Consider the following 17,876-nt stretch of genomic DNA (forward strand, 5'->3'; position numbering starts at 1 on the left):
TTGCAGCTTGTTATAGTCTCATTCAAACCACAACATCTGCCGCTTTGGTAGCGATCCTTTAGGTAGGTCATTCTTCTAATTGAGGTATCAATGTGGGACTTCAGAGAATACAGTTATGTAATAATAAACCTTGTAGTGGTTATACTTTTTCTAAATATAATATCTTAACTGAGTAAAAACAGCTAATAAAGAATGAGGTAATAACAGAAGCAACAACATAATACTGAAAATACTATATAAGACATTTCAAAAATAAAGTACTTTTCCTGTAGAAAGCTTAGATGTATGACATGCATGTTAATGCTGCTTTATTTTCTTTTGAAGGATCGCCGCTTCAATGATGAGATTGATAAGCTGACTGGATACAAGACAAAGTCACTCTTGTGCATGCCCATAAGGAGCAGTGATGGAGAGATTATTGGTGTTGCCCAAGCAATAAATAAGACTCCTGGAGGTGCCCCTTTTTCTGATGATGATGAAAAAGTAAGATTACCTTTACTTTTGTGGTTTTAAAAAATGTCTTTCGTAACTCAGAGTTTTCTAAAGATACTTAATCCAAATAAGTAAATGGCACAGCTCTTGTGTTAATGATGGGTTTTTTTAGTAGTGCTTAATATAAAATATACACTTCTGTTTTTCTCAACATAAAACATGTATCTGTTCTGTAAATATGGGAGACCTTGTGGCTGAAACTTCAACTTAATGGTCTATAAATCTTATGTAGACTTTTTTCGTGTAGTAGGTCTTAATAGGATGACTTTTTTAATTTTGAAAACTTATCTGTAAGAATAAGTTCATGGGGGGAAACTATCAGAGACACTCTTAACCTTGTTGACTTTAAAAATCGCCACCTTCTCTTAGTGCTCTCTGTGGGATAAATGCGTGTAGCACATGCAAGAGAACTTTATTTTAGAGGAGATCATGCACCTACAACTTTATGCTATTCTAAAATATAGCAGACTTGCAAATGCCTAAAGGACAAAGGTCAAGAAGGGAGACGCTAGGTGTATATATTAAATGAAATTTGGAGAGTAAAGTGAGCTGAGCTTAAAAGGCAGGAGAATAGAGGCAGCCACAAGTTGGGAACTTGAATGTAAGAAAGTGGGGAAAATAGGAAATGATGCTGTTGAAGGCAGATGCATATCATGGAGTGTGGAGGGAAATGTGTGTAAAGACAAAAGATGACTGGGGAAAAGAATGGTAGAGGGCAGCAAGCTGTGGAGAAGCAGAACAGCAACTCTCTCTGCCCAGGAGAGAGAAATGGAGTCTCCTTCACACATGTAACAGTGAATTATGGTTCTGTGTATTAGAATAGCATTGAATCTAATTTTTGTGGCATTGTAGTTAGAGGCAGACTTTTGCCCCCAAAAGCTCTTTATGGTGATTCAAAAGCAGTTAATATTTGATGCAGAGCCATTGTTGGTGTATTACATACATGTTGACATGTCTGTGCTATGACAAAAAGCTATCATGCCTTTTGTCTGGGCAAATGCCTATTGGAAGGGAAAAATCCTGTCTCATTGCTTCATCTCAATAGATGGAGATGACTTTGACAATCAAGATAGCTTGACATGAACAAAATACATTATAAAGCTAAACTTACAGTGGTTTATAAAGGCTGTGAATTATTGCATAAATCAAACTCTTCTTCCATATAACCATAGTAACTGTATTTGTGAATACTACTCAAAGTCACTCTTATGTTTTTTTTTACTTGTTACATACTTACAGCAATACAATTAGAGCATTGTGCATAACCATTTCGTAGTTGAATTGTTTGAGAATAAAATATGAATCTTTATATGAATTGTGTCTGTTAATAGCATCATACTCTGGTTTGCTGTGCAATGGGAGTAATTAAAAATTGATTGCCTTTTTGAAATTTTAGGATGCGAAGGAACCTTTTGCAGTCCAGGTGGTAAATCTTTGCCAAATGAAATATTAACAAGTAGGTGCATTGAAGTTGAGAGAGTAAAAAGGAGCACTGATTATTTTTATACCTTGTATTAGTTATCAGATGTCTTCCAACAGAAAGTTATAAGCAAATATTTCATTATAGTTTTATTATTTAGCATAGCACAACTTTGCTATCAAGTGGAGGTCTTCTAGCAGTTATTCTTAGCAACACCTGCTTACAAGCAGCTTGTTTACCATGTACCACTGTTTGCTTTTGGTGCTTTTCCTAAATCTGTTTCAACATTATATTCTGATCTGATGTGCTTTTGAGCTACTTGTCAACTTCTTGTTAAGCTTCAAATTCTCTTTAAGACTTAGCCATTTGGATGCCAGTTGAAAGACTAGACATGTTTGGATTACAGTCTTTAAAATACAAATAAAAAGGAGTGAAGGCTAAATTAGGCCAACAGCATGAAAGCTTATAGATTGACAGATGAACAATATAGATGACTCAGGTCCCCAGATATATGTAGTACTGTAGAGTGAGCTTTTAAAAATACTTTATGTATGTCAACTAACTGTGGTTATTCTTCACACCACCACTATTAGTAATTTTATAAAACAGAAAAATTAATTACAAGAACAGTACTCATTGCAGTGTGTATGTATATCTGGCATCATTTTTTGGTTAGATGTTTTCTTCTAAATGTGAGTTGAGTAACAAAGAAGAAAGTCACAGTCCAATCTCTGGCAGTATCAACTATTCTAATACCACATTAAAGACAACTTTTTTCTTCTGCAGAAAGCTTATAAACTTTTTTCGTAAAAATTAGCTTTTAATATATGTCTTTGCAAGGTGTCAGTGTAACTGATTCTGCTTAGTGATTTAGTTTGACTTAAATAACTAAAAAGTAATTCTCAAATTTCAGATGCTACTTTTTCAGACATCTGAAGTGACCCAGTACTTGTTTCTTTGTAAGTTATCTAAACTTGTGTAACCATTAGTTTGCTACTGAATTACTTCTGATTCTTGAAAGTCTTGGATGTTGAATATTGATGTATTAGCATACAATACAAATCTTGTTAGTGTATGCTACAATGGGTAGCCAAATACAAATTAGACAAAAAGAGACCTTCTCAGAATAGGCTTTTTTCTGCACTTTTTATTACTACTCTGTGTCTGTGTAAAGGGAATTTTGTTTAAAATACAGCCTTTATCATGGATTTGATTATCATACATTCGACCAGCAAAACAACTGTGTACATGTTAATTGCGTATTACATAAACATATTAATATAAATATTTGATGCTACTACTGAGGTTGTGGCATTTGCTTCCATTCACTAACTGTTAAGTATTATATAAAATCAGCAAGATGCTGATAATTTAATTGCCATCTTTATATTATTTTTATTAGCCATTCACTGTTATGAGCCTGTATGTTAGAACTCTTCAAGAATGTATTAAATGGGTTCTCACATATTGAGTTTATGGAAAAATAAATGAGAATGTAACCATTATTGTACCCTGTAATAGATCTTGGATTTAATGAGGCCTGGCAGTCCATGTGCTGTTATTTCCAAATCTGTGCTTTTAAGTTTCTTCATTCATTGATAACCCAGAAAACATGATATAATTCTGGGAAGAAAGAGAGCACACTCTTCCAGGAGAACGTCTTGTAGAAGTAACAGACAGGTGTGTGGGTTTTTTTAATTGTAACATCAGCAAAAGTGGTTGTGAGGAAAGAGGGCAAGTGAAAACTGGGAAATCTTTTTCAAAATATAAGATCTATCGGGGTACTGAGGTGGTTTGTGCAGAAAAGCCTAATGAGTAGCTGACAAAATATGTAAATTAAGCTTTCTGTTGATGTTACAATTTCCAACAATCAGCAACTTCAGAATGGTTAGAAAATGAAAATGTGAATTACTTTCCTCCTTCTTCCCCCAAGCCCTCTTGAAGAAAATGTCAGTATCATTTAAGTCTGACTCTTGTTTCATAGAATTCTTTAGGTTGGAAAAGACCCTCGAGATCATTGAGTCTAACCATAACCTAACTCTAGCAATAAACCACGTCCCTAAGAACCTCATCGAAATGCCTTTTAAACACCTCCAGGGACGGTGACTCCACCACTTCTCTGGACAGCCTGTTCCAATGCCTGACAAACCTTTCCATGAAGAAATTTTTCCTAATATCCAATTGAAACCTCCCCTGGTGCAACTTGAGGCCATTTCCTCTTGTTCTATCACTTGGGAGAAGAGGCCAACATCCTCCATGCTCCAACCTCCTTTCAGGTAGTTGTAGACAGCGGTAAGGTCTCCCCTCAGCCTCCTTTTCTCCAGGCTGAACAGCCCCAGCTGCTCCTCATCAGACTTGTGCTCCAGACCTCTCACCAGCTTCGTTGCCCTTCTCTGAACTCTCTCCAGCACCTCAGTCTCTTTCCTGTAGTGACGGGCCCAAAACTGAACCCGATATTCAAGGTAGGGCCTCACCAGCACAGAGTACAGGGGGATGATTGCTTTCCTAGTCTATCTTCTCTTAGTATTGTGCTAAGCGATTAAAGTAAACTGTTAGGTTTTTTCAAAGCTACAAGACTATATTGTATATTGAAATGTCAGTTGGGGGCAATACTGTCTTGAGTCAGTGGGGAAACAAAAAATTATGTTTTTAATTAGAATTAAGTAGATGCTAGCATAATTTTTATGTACTCTTAGTTATTTTTGGTAAATTAACAACAAATAATCTTTCAGATTTCAGGAGTTTTTAATGCTCCCAAGCTGTAACCAAGTTTATACTTTGCAATATGTAAAATGAACTATTAGATTTCTAAGGGTTTTTTTTCTAGTTTTTCACAGCAAATTTTCAGGTTTTTCTATTACATATCTAACTACTGTGATGATAATATGGCACTAACAACGAGTCTCAGCAAATTTTCCACACGTAATTATTGTTTCCCACTGCCAATTTTTTTTTCCTTTGGCTACAAGGGATGTTTCAGCCAATTCATTGTTTAAGTGCAAAACTGGACTTGACAGCCACTGGCACAAGAGAAAATGTCCTGCCTCACCATATGTCTTGTCTCTGCAACATCAGTGGCTCAGTTGAACAGACTGATTTTGGAGATTTCCAGTTTGATACAAACAATAGTAGAATACCTTATTACTTTTGTATAGCAGCCATTACTATTACATTATGTTGTATAATTGGTAGCTTTTTGGAAAAATAAGCTGGTGGTATACTTTTACATGTATCTTTCAAAAAACGACACCAGTTTATCTGCACAGAGTAGGAAGATTAAAATCCAAACCCTTGCAATGAACTATGCACCTTGCATGTGTTTCCAGTACTGTCCTGAAGATTCATTTAAGTATTTGTGCTGTGCTGGTGAGTCATACTTGTTCCACAACTGGTAGAAACTCAGCCTAACAAGAGCTTGACAGTCTGGAGTTAAGATTACTGTGTGCCCTTTAGCGTCTTCTGAGATGCAGTGCCAAAACAAATCTAATCCTCCATCAGAGGTTCAACAAAAAGAGCAGCAGCAGCTCCACTGTCACGTAAACTGGCATCCTTCTCTCTGGCTCTGACATCCTCCTAGCCTGAATAAGTGAATCAACTGTGGGGAAACTACCCAGGGCATCCAGCTCAAATTAAATCCTGCTTGAGCTACTGAAGAGCAGTAGTTTGAATGAGATCCCTCCTGGGAGGGGAAAGGAAGAACTGGATTTGGTTCTGTGCTCTGCAGATAGTTTTATTAAGACATATATACATATACAGATTCCAGGATTCAGCTGGTGCATGTTTGGTTTGTGGGTGCTTGAAGATATGCTTCTCTCATTCTCCAACACTTCTATTTCTTGCATTCCTAATAGCAGCCCTGTGATTCTAAATTGTCCAATTTAAAGTGCTGCTCTTGGTCCATATTAGTTAAGGCTTAAAGATATTCTATATGGGTCTATGATAATGATGAATGATTTGCAGGGATTCTGCTATACCTACTAATTTAAACCCATCATGCAAAAACTTGCAAAAAATACTTGTGCTGGCAGGTAGCAATTTCAAAGTCAGGACGATTTCTTTAGCTTGGAGAAGTAATCAAATAAAACTACTAGGGAAGGGAGTGATCCAGAACAGGCAAGCATCTCTGACTGTTGTCAAAAATGGTGACCTTAGCTCTGTGAATGTGTGGAATTTACTTAAAAAAAAGTCACTTGAAAATTATTTTGATGGGTTCCCTAGAAAAGAATGTAAGAAATAAATTAGGTAGTGAATTTTGTTTCACATATTGCATTATGTGATGATGTCCTGCTAACATCTGCCTCTGTTCTCTGACAATTTGCAATGCAGTGAGACTTAAAGCTATTATTTAAAATTTACATTACCCTCAAAGGTATCATGTGGCCTGTATGTTACTTACATCCCAATGCAAAGGACAAATTTGCTGAAAGAAGACAGAAGATAACAAAGGCATTTGAAGGATGAAGGTGCTGAAGCGCTACAACTGTCTGGGAAGACTCTAATGGTCTATTAGGCACAGTTCTTGAAAAGTACTTGCTACACAAATCTAAATTAAAGTAAATCACAGTAACCGAACTCTCTTGCTTGCAGAGTTTAAAACAATTTGTCACTAGAATATTTGGTTTATCAACGCAGCTGCACACCACTGATTTGCAACCAACAGCACTAAATGGCTGCAGTGACAAATATTTGAATGGACTTCCTTCATTCTTGCATATATTCAGTCATGCTTTCAAGTTAAGCTGAAAGTCTAGATTTCTTTTTAATTACAGAACTCTATAAATGTGCTTGAAACTTAACAGACATACCTCTATCAATACCTCTGTGTTAAGACTGGCAGTTAATATTTGAATTGGATGTCTTCATCTCTGAGTTATGGAAACATGTCTAAGATCTCTTAGTGATATTTTAGTGAAATATTTTTTCAAATATAAATGTATATTTTCCTGGGCTTAGGGACTACTTTGTGTGTTTATGGTTTGCATTGCACTAAATCCTTGATACCTGCTTGAGGCCTCTAGGTGCTATCATAAAACAAAATACACACATTGTCAGATTTGACATCAAGAAGGGTTTCTCTATAGAATAGTTCAGTGAAGATTTTTTTTTCTGGACTGGAGTTTTGTTCTTGTCTTGTATGATGGTGAGCTTGGGGAATGTGTCTGGATTCTTCCTGCAATTGCCAGCAGGAGTCTGAACCTGTTGGCTCTTCCTGTATTTCCTGTGCTTGTATCTTCTTAATTATTTAATACAGAGAGCCTTGAACAATTAAGAGCTTTTGTCTGGAAACCTAGACTGTCATTTGGCTAATACTTGTAGTGTTTGACTCCAAGCTCAATAAGCTAAATGGAAGAATCTCTGCTGACTTCATGGGCCTTTAAACATCAAACCTCGGTCCATTTCTAGGATAGGAACATCTTATTAAATGCAGATGCCCAAGTTTATTTTATGAAGCTTAAATTCATCAGTTAAGTATCAGTTTTGGCTTGTCCTTCCACTGGATGCAAATGTGCCCCAATAAGCAGAACACAGTTTGTGGTAGACTGTGCTGCTGATCAAATACCTGTCTGAGACATCTCGATTCACTAGGCATAAAAGACTGCTTAATTCCTTTTATGAATATTCACTGAAAAGTCAGAAAACTGGAGAGGTTGTTAGGCCAGCCATTCCCCAACACAATAAAGGTCAGTCTCCTGCAAGTTAAGTTTAATTTTCTTTTCCAGGAGGCATTTTGTCAGCTGCCTGGACTCTGAAGCTGCCGCTGAGTTTGTAAACGGTGATCAGATTTAGAAATGATAGTCAGTCCTGGAAACTGAGCTATACAAAGAGCCACGAGACAGAAAAAAACTTTAATATTAGTTGGATGCTTGTGGTCAGAACAATCTGGTTGGAACATGGGAGAGCCCTGTATGCATTTCTTGCGTTGGGCCTCATCTCTATTCGGCTCTGCAAGAACTGCATTGAATCTAATCTCAGCATGAGAGCTGCTGGTTTTTATGTACCTAAAGCTCTGTGCAGGTTGTGTTAAATTCATCCGGTAGATACATTAGATGATTTTTGTGTCTCTTGGATCAACTTTTTCAAGTGGGTTATAGGATCACCAGGGCTGCATTGTAGTGGTTATTGTAAGGTGGCCTCTGCAACTGTGTGAGGACTTGGGATGATTTTTGTTGTCTAAATACAGACATACAGGGCCCTGAGCAACAAGCCAATGATAATAGGCAGTGCTTTACAGCCTGAGCTAAGTTTTTTACTGTTCTGTTTGGCAATTTGTGGAAGCAGCCCAACTGATTTCCTATGAAATTGCAGCCCTTTTCCTCACATGCGATGGCATTAAGTATTTGTATCTAATGCAGCATTTGGGAACACATACTGCTGCTTTCCTTTGTGCTTAGTTCAGTCACATTATCAAAAATTAGACTTGCAATGATTTTTATCAATTATGTCCTTGTTCGACAAAGCTCCAGAGGAGTGATCCATTAGAGACAAATTATGAAACATTCAGTATTCCCTTGGATGTCAGTCTTACTTTGAGACCTATGGGTCTTCCTGCAAATTCTGAAGCAGAAAAATAGCCCTGGAGCTTTGTGCTCTATTTTTCCTTTTCCCTGGTATTCATAGGGGGTTGCAGCAGGCTTGGAGAAAGGAATCCAGATCTCCATGGGTCAAAAACATCAACAGACTTTGTAGGAAGACTGGTAATGCAAAAAATGTGGTGATCATGGGACACCTTTTCCTTGGCACAGTGCAGCCATGCTGTGTTCTTCAGGCAGAAGCAGAATAGTGTAAAATTTTCAACAGAAAGCTCAGAAGCCAAGAATTCTGCAGTTCTGGTAACTTTCAGACACTTCAGTAACTAGAACCTGTGATCCTAACACTTAATATTTTGTTGTTAATACTATATTAATAGAATTTTCACTTAAATGCTTTGAATACCAAAACAACAATAATATGAGGGCTCAGACGGATTAGAATTTTGTTTGGTTCATCTGTCAGCAGAAAGTGAGCCTGCCACAAAATAGTCTGAGGGCTATGATGTGTATTTGTGTTACAGTAGAACTCTTAGGTGACTAGAAAAGCTTTTTTCCCACCCCCACCCCCCCCCCCCGCCTCCTGGAGAAAACTATTTTATTATATTACCAAAGGAATAAAGATTTTTACCTTTAGCTGTTGTTTCTTGGCAAAAGTCCCTTTAAACCAACTAAATTATTTTGATCGAATGGCTCATTGGAAAAATCTTGTTTGCTTCAAGTGAAACCTGCATTGGGGCCTCATTACAGAAGCATGTGAAAGGGAACCTTTCTGGTCAGCAGCTGCTGAAGCCTTCATTTCTGACAATTACTGGAGAAGTGCCCTGCGGGCTGGATGGGAGGACTTTGTCCCTAGTGAAGTGTTTTCTGAACTTCTGTCAGTCTGTTCAGTTCTCCATAGCTGTTCTTCATAATAACTTCAAGGCTTGATATACTTTTAGAAAATAGCATTTCACATCTCCTGCGAATTGCTTATTTTTCCTGAGGCAGAATGAAATATTTGCGCAGCAGTTCTTGCCATCAAAAGTATTTCCCGCTGGAATAGTGATGCTGGGCCTGTCTATAGCTATAGGTTACATGATAAGGTATTGAAAACTGCTTAGCAAATCACTTTGCTAAAAATTAAGTCAACCTCTGACCTTCAACATGTTATTATAGGTTTCATAAGAAACTGTAATTAAAACAGTATTCTGTTGTTCTAGCACTGACTTACAGTATAGTATGCCTTTGGGCAAAATATTTTACAGTGGTCTCTCTTTTGAAACATAATTCTGGAAATGACATTTGGTGGTTCAATATGTACTATCAGACTTTCCATTTTAAGTATTCTTACTTTATAATAAGGAAATTATTTTCCCTCTTATTGAGCTCAGCCTCAGCTCTTAAAGCCTTGTTGAATGCTGTCTGTGCATGGAGCAGCTGTAATCTGGACACATCTGGTTAGAAAACACCAAAGCAATTTCATGAAAATAAGTTTCAGCTGCTTAATAGTCCCAGCTTTATGTAGTATTTGTCACCTCCATGACAGTTAGTGCCACCCTGCTGTCCTTGATCGGTTTGCAAAAGTGTAACTGGTCTATAATTGGTGAACTCCTGATTGTACATTAGAAGAAACTTGGTTCTCCTCCATGCCATCTTTGCAGCTGCCAGCCTGAGAGATTCCTGTCTGCATCGCAGTGGTTGGAGCGTGTCTGCAGCGATGTAGCTGTGAGGCCTGCTAGGAGCGCATAGGAACAAGTTTCCCCTGTATCTGGGAAACTGGCTGTTAAATTCTGTGGCCACAAGTGAATAAATAAACATGAGATTGACCACCTCAGATGAAAGGTCTGTCTCACCCTTCTCTGTCAGCTGCCAAAAGCAAATACCTGACATGGTATTTATCTCATGTACTCCACCAGTTTCCCGTGATTTGCAGTTCAAGGCAGATCCCAGATATGGGATCTTGTATTTATCGCCACCTCAGGGATTTTTTACTTATGAATTTATTCAGGCATTTTTTGAAGGAAGATAAGCTTCTAGCTCTCACAACATCCTGCACATTGTGTGAAGTGCCACCTGACTTCCATTAATTTAGTTATTCCTCCTTCTGCTTTTAGTGGACACAGTGAAGAGTCATTCCCTATTCATTTTCATGCCAGTTGTTTTGCCCTAAAAATCTTCAGCCTTTAAATGTTGTGAAGTCCCCACCTGGAGCAGCAGCCTTCCCTGCTGTCAGCTGTTTGTTTTGGCAGAAGGGCTGCCTGCTCCCCAGAGCCCTGGGCAGCGCCTCTGCTCTGTGGTGACAGTCGGTACTTTCCCTCTCTGGAGAAGCAGAAGTCACTTGAACCATTTCCATGTACGCTCTAGTCTGGAAAAAAACAAAACCAAAAAACACCTGCAACCCCAAACTAATCAGGAACTGCGCTTTTCTTTGTGGTGTAAACTGTCAGGTATTCCCCGAACTGGTTTTGAAAGCAAGGGCAGATCTTCAGTGCTTGTTGGCATCTTGATGCCACCGCATTACTGCAAGATTAAAAACAAACAAACAAACTTGTTTGTCATTTGACCTAGCTAGTCTGCTTTGCCAGTTGTTAACTTTAGCAAACATTGTTATTGTCCTTATGAAAGATTCCAGAGCTCCCTGAATCACTGTGGATGTTTGGAAGTGTTACGTTTTTAATTAAAAACTTACAACAAAGCATAGAAAACATGTCAGGTCACCAGTGAAAGTTAGTCAACAAGATTACCAATTACTGTGCATCAAGACTACATGTTCAGAGTAGAGCTGACTAGAATTATCAAAGCTAAAGTAGTTTAACCAACTAATGATAACAATTTTGCTTCTCCTGCCTGGCTGGCAAACACTAAACTAGAGTTAAAACAATCAATATTATGATGATTTTTTTCAGTTGGAACATTGTTGGAGCTGTCAGAGATAATTGAGCCAGATTGTTTGTAATCATAAATGATGGTCAGAGATTTCAGCAAGGAAATTATGCAGCACACTTAGGTAACTCTTAATGGAATAAGCAAACTGTGTTTAGAAAAACATTTCCTGTGAACAGCATAGCAATACAGGCAGGGGCACCAGGAAGAACACTTCATTTAACAGTGCTTTATGAAAGCTGCGAGTAAGCACCTTAATTGTCAATTCAGCCTGTGGGGAACTCTTTTACTTAGAATATTTATCCACACACATTTTTAGTGAAATGAAAAAAAAAATACTGGCAGCTATCAAGGCTACAGTCTTTGAACTGAACTTGACATGAATTTAACCTTAGTATTAATTTGTTGGCAATTTGCTATCTGTGTGGTAGAATAGATAAAAACAAATCTTCTGGAATTGTTTGTGGGGGGCTTTGTTTGGTTTTGTTTTGGTCGTTTGGTTTGTTGGGTTTTGGGTTTGTTTTTTCCCCTGGTTTGTGGCTTTTTTTTTTTTTAAAGCTTTTGCTATATAAAAACAGACTAGAATTTTGCATTGTTAGTGTCATGGTTACAAGTCAAATTCAATGATAATAGTTTTCTGGCATGATAATAGCTCTCCTGTATTCTGGCATGCTTTTAAGCTGGGAGGTGAGGGGAAATGCCCTGGAATTATAATGGACAGGGCCCAGTGTGTAGGGCTGTGTTATGGGATCCCAAGTATGGGGAGGCAAGAACTGAGCAGTGATAGAGTTGTGGACATGTGAGAGCTGAGGGTGTCCTGGCTGCCATGTGAGGTGTCAGCAAGATGTCTTGCAGGGCAGCGGGGCCACGTGTTGTGGTCTGAGCTGGAGCAGCCCTGCCGACTTGTCCTACAGAGCAGAATAACTATGAATCTGGTACTGCTTCCTGCTAGGGAGAGGAGGCTTTTAAAGAAGAAAGCTTGCTAAAGCATTACCGTAAACACAATCTGAATTTTCCTGTTCTGTCACACACAGTGGAAAACACGTTTAATGTGGTTAGTGAGGACTATGTACTTGCTTTTGTGCTTGAATCACAATGGTTCATTATCTGCTCTAGCCTAGGGTTTTAGGGCTTCTCCTTCAACTCAAGGCATAAAGTCATGAGGTTTTAATCCTGTATGTCCAGAAGTTTCAGTTCTCAGTGATGGCAAAGATTGTTGCTACCCTACTGGACATGCACAGCAGCTGAGATGTGGCCTCAATAATACCACTGTCACAAGGGCAAACTCCAATCTACAGTCTCTCAAAGAATATCAAATAATTCTGAACTTCAAGAAGGTGGCAAAATTTGATAGAGCAGTAGGGATGTGGATGACTTATAAAAGCCAAAGTCTGCCTGCAGAAGTGCTAAACCAGTAGGTTGACAAGAAGTTTCTCACTAACGAATTAGATCAACAAATATTGCATATTATTGAAGTTTTGGAAAAACATGCAAATTAGAGACTGTAATTTTCATTTTGAGTGGAGAGATGATCTCTGGTTTTGTGTGATCTCATGAACACCTGACAAAATCTGGCCACTGAGTGATAAACTCAATAGTTGCTGCCAACCCAAGCCGTTCATATACAAATTGAAAACATTTTATTTTTCTGAAGTGTGTTTTGGGAAATCACTGTATGCAAGAAGCAGAGCCTCTTCCAGTGAGATGCAGGAAGATGAAAACCACCATAAGAGCCTGTAGGAGTGAGCTGGAGCATTTTGTGTGTTCAGCTATCAGCCTTATGAGGTTTGAAGTTGCTGCACTGCTGTTTATATTTGGAATAAAGACAAGTGGTGTTATAATTTTTTTTCCCCCTCAATATATTACAACTTTTCACATTCTCTTAAAATTAGGTTCCATTTCCAGCGTAGAAATAATGGAAAAGACATTTAAGAAACTTATTTTATAATCCTCTGTGTTCTATGTATAAGGAGGATTTAATATATGTTAATCAATAAAATGAATTCTTCCACTGGTCATCTTCCTGATTGATGTAATACTAAACTAGCATGTCCTGAACATTAAAACAAAATACTTCAATTACTGTTTCATCATATACTTAGGCTTTTTCTTTTAATGAAAACTGAACAAGAGAAGAATAATTTGGATTTATTCTAATTTAATTTATTCTAGTTTGCATAGCCTTTTGTTTCGCTTCTGCTGTCAGCTTTGTGGATTTTATGAGAATTATGTTAAGCCAGATACAAAGACCTATTTTTGCTTATATAAAAATATCAATGTAGATGTTGGATGCTTATAGTAGAATGTGATGTTGAAGCTGGAAATATATGTTAAAAATATCCATGAGATACTGTTTTAAGCAGAACCTGCTTTTCTGGGATAGTTGCTGTACTCCTGACATGAACTTAATCAGGCAGTGTGATTTTTATGTGAGTATCATTATGGAAGTAAGTACTGGGAACAGTAATCAGAGCATTGTGTATCTGGATGCATCTTCTACAATAGCAGAGCTTATAGCAGCAGAACCGTGTTGGTTTTCTTTTTTTTTTTTTTTAAATGGAATTATTTTGCATTTACCTTTCTCTCAATATTCTATTTTTTTGAGCTAATCCTGGGTTCTACTTTTCCTGGAGATGTCTCTGCCTGACTGGCAGCAGCTGCTGCTGCTGGGAGTTATCTGTCACCATGCCTAGTGGTGTGGTTGTCACATCCCTGTTAGTCTGGCATTGAGACTACTGAATTAATACTCAAATTTGTGGTCTTGAGTGGTACTGTTGCATTGACCAGAGCTGCATATTGATACCTTGTCATTTTCATTTGCCATTACTGTCACACAAGGGCTGGGGGAGTGAAAAGCTGGAGCAGACCTAAGCTGAGGGCACAGCAAAAAGCGAAGCATTTTACACTCCTGCGTTTGAGTCTAACACTTGTGTGCCACCAGAAAAGGGTCTCACCCCCTCTAGTGGCTTGTGTTCCTACTTGGTTGTGATAATAATATACAATTAAATGAACATGATGTCTAGAGCAGTGCTTCCCAAAGGTAAGTTGTGACTCTCCTTTAGGTTGGCGTTTCTGGTATTGCTAGTACTTTTTTAACGTTGAAAGCTGGCAGAGTGTTTTGTAAGTGTTAATGAAATATAAATCTAGTTACTCATCTTCATGCTTCTTCCACGTTTTCTGGTAGACATTTACTCCGCATCAACGCAGGCAACTTTAGGCTAAGAATGCTACAAGTGTTTGCAGCTCTCTGTCCATGTCAAACGAGCGCTTTACCTTTCTGGGTGAGGACCGAGCCCGCTCGGTGCTCCCAGTCCCGTGTGCGAGCAGCACCAGCCTGTTCGCAGTGCCATCAAGTGGATACGAGGCATCACGGCACCGGCACCGCGTTTGAAGTTTCTCATCACCTTTGTTATTACATCCAAATCTTAACAAACCTAGCTTCACTTGCTTGCACGTCTGATTCCGGCAACACCTGCGGAGGCCTTTCCTTTCTGCCTGCAATACTGCAGCAGCAGAGTTAGTTCTCTAAAAACATGTGCCAACGTGGGAAGATAAATCAAGATCTTTTTGCTCCAGTCTGCAACTGCCTTACCATATAAGGTTGATTTTGATATACATGTCCTTATCATAGGTGAATAACTGACACTTGCTCAATGTAGACCAAAGTACTCAAACATTAATAACTGTCAGGATTGAAGTCATGTTCACAACTGCATTTAGAGCTTTTCAGGGGTGGTGTTTGCTTTGTGAGCAATGTTTTGCTATTTCTTCCCTTGTGACTTTGTTATGGAATCTCAGACCTTACTCGTCTCCCACTTTTCAATGTTGTTCTGAAGATGACAAGATGAGGAGGTGGTCAGATCCAAAAATGGACTCAGACAGCTAAATTAAGACCTTAAGTGTACTCTTAAGTGTATCTTCACTCAAAAATAGTCTTATGGTTACCTGATTCAAGAAAGGTACTCCGTAGCTCCCTCCCTGTTCGTTCACAAAGTTATCCAGGGTGTCTGCATATGGTGCTGCTTTAGTCTGGCAGCATCATCAATTATTAAAAACTGAGCAAACTTTTCTTTTGTTAGAAGCTGGAAGTAGCTGAACATTTTCCAACAAGATAATTTTTCAATTATTTATAGCTTTATCACATTTTAGATATTCGAAGTGAATGTTTCCGTGCTGATTTTTTTACTCAGGCAGAAACTCCTTTGAATTTTGCCTTTTTTCTTTTAATCTAGTCAAAATAAGTTTTTCTTAAACTATTTTTGAAAATATTTTCTTTGTCAAGCTCTTGCACACCAAAGTTCTGGAAAGGAAGCCTTGCTACTTGACTGTGAGCTGGGATACACATGGCTGGATACGTGTCACAGGTGCTGTGAAGAGTCTAATGCTGTCTGTGTGGTTTAAAAAAAATATTTTTTTTGGACGGTATTCTTAGAACTTTGTCATTCTGCGTTCTACTTTATGGCTCATTCTATGACTCTCATTTTTCTTCTCACACTTCAACACTTGTATCCTTCTTTTTGCAACAGAGAGTGAACCCTGGTGCTGTACATGATGCCCGTCTTCCCTCTGTGTTCCTTTTTTCTTATCCTGTTGCTATCCTTTTGCTCATGTGTCTTCCTACACTTTGTGCAGATGGGTGCATTTGTGAAAGGGGTAAAAGTCTCAATAGATTTGCTGTTTGTTAGCTTTCAGCATGTATCACTTCTCACTTAGACACTGAACATGGTGGTAAAAAAAGGTGATTCCACAAAATCTTTCGGTGTTGTAAGGACTTCTGCATGTTCAAAGGGCTACTAGATTTCACACCAATGAAAGCTGCTACCAGAGGTTGTCACAGTCTGGCATTGTTTGTCATACAGCATTGTATGTCTCCACTGTCGGATATCACTAGAAATGAATACAAGGGTATAGAATATCCTGTGTCCCCACTAAACTATTTGCAGGTAGGAACAACTAAGTTTACTTGATCTGTATGATGTACAATGCAGTAGGTTCACTCTTTTTGAGCTCTTATTTATTAACCCTTTTTACTATTTTATCGTAGTGTTGTTTAAATTTTCCTTTGTTTTACCATCCTATCTCTGGGTTTAATTTTTAATCATGTAATACCGCTTTATTTCTAACTTATTTTTCTTCAGTACAAAGGGATTTTTCTCCTTACTTTCTGCCTTACTCATCCTTGTCTTGCAGGGACCTAAAGGAAGCAATGCAAATGAAAGACAGAGCACTACAAAAACCAGCAACACAAGCGTAGGCACAGGATCTAAGAAAAGGTTAAAAAAATAAAAAGGAAAATTTGGAGTATGTGGGAAGTACGGAAGTGATGACTATTCCTTGCCAAGACTAAGTGGAGAACTTTGTAAGGGCTGCTCATGTATTAAACAAAAGCAGAAACTAAAAAGGAAAAGAATCCACCAGATAAAAAAGGAAACAATTTTGGTCATGATAGCAGTAGTGGAGAAAATACATCACAGCATCTGTGGTGCAGACAACACAGGATGGCAGGTTGTCTTCTGCTTGCTGGGCTAAATAATAGCGTAGCCAAGGGGCTGGTTGTATACATTTAAGTATGCAAGGAGGAATGTAATGTGAAAGAACTTTAATTGTTGAAAAATTGTCTTGAAATAATTGGCAAAGCCTCAGGATTTGTAGTAAGATAATGTTTCCTTTCACACCCTCCTTGTAAGACACACAATTGGTGATAACTTTCAGTTGTCTTAATTTTTCTTCTTATCATGTTTTGGTCAGCTCTAATACCTTCAGAAAGCATTTGCTAGGTTGCTAAATGCAAAAATATTTTGGGATAGTTGGTTCTTTGAACTTTTTGTCTTTTGTATCTAGCTGTCAGCTTTGACCAGAATGTTAATGCCTTTTTCAGAGCCCCAAATTATTGTTTGTGGTTTTTTGTTTGGTTTGGTTTTTTGTGTGTGTTTTTGTTTGGTGGGGGGGGTGGGGGAGGGCATGTTTTTTGTCATTTTGTTTTGTGTGTGTGTGTTGTAAAAATGAGAGAACCTCCTGTCCTAGGTGAAGTTGGGGGGGAGAGCATATGAGAGGGAAGGAGATTAAATAGTCAGAAAGAGGCAATCCATAAAACAAAGAGAGAGATTGGTCTGCCTAACTGGATTGTCTGATTGTTCTGGGATATTATGTCTGCTTAGAAGAGCGAAATAAAAGGTAATAGTTCTGATATGGAAGCTAATGTGTTTTTAAGACCCTTAAGTCTTTTTTTGTTTAAACAATTTAAACTGTTTAGCAAATACTACTGATACTGTACTTGTTTTTCAGGTAGAAATGGAAATAATGCCATTTATTTCTTGGGTAGAGTCCCCAGTTTATCCTGTGATCTTAGCTCTCTGAACTATTGTTTTTAGCCACCACCAGCTCTCCTGCAGAGGACTGCTGCAAGGAGATCCTGAAGTTAACTTGGTGCTTAGATGTAATCACTGCGTCTATACGGGATTCTTCGCTGTCTCTTGAATGCCAGAACGTGCTCCAGGTAGAATATAATCTAGATAAAATTCACTGGTCAGCTAAAAAATGTGGAATCCAGGATTTGAGCCTTGGCATTGGTT

General features: G+C 38.2%; 1 protein-coding gene across 1 annotated transcript in view; it reads left to right on the forward strand.

The window, feature by feature from the left end:
• PDE11A (phosphodiesterase 11A) overlaps positions 1 to 17,876 on the forward strand; it is a 134,883-nt gene that overhangs the window by 16,961 nt on the left and 100,046 nt on the right. The window contains exon 2 of the mRNA XM_065637182.1: positions 325 to 483. Coding sequence (XP_065493254.1) covers positions 325 to 483 — 159 coding nt within the window. The remainder of the gene's footprint in view (positions 1 to 324; positions 484 to 17,876) is intronic.

Source organism: Caloenas nicobarica, chromosome 6, assembly GCF_036013445.1.
Source record: "Caloenas nicobarica isolate bCalNic1 chromosome 6, bCalNic1.hap1, whole genome shotgun sequence".
NCBI classification, from domain to species: Eukaryota; Metazoa; Chordata; class Aves; order Columbiformes; family Columbidae; genus Caloenas; species Caloenas nicobarica.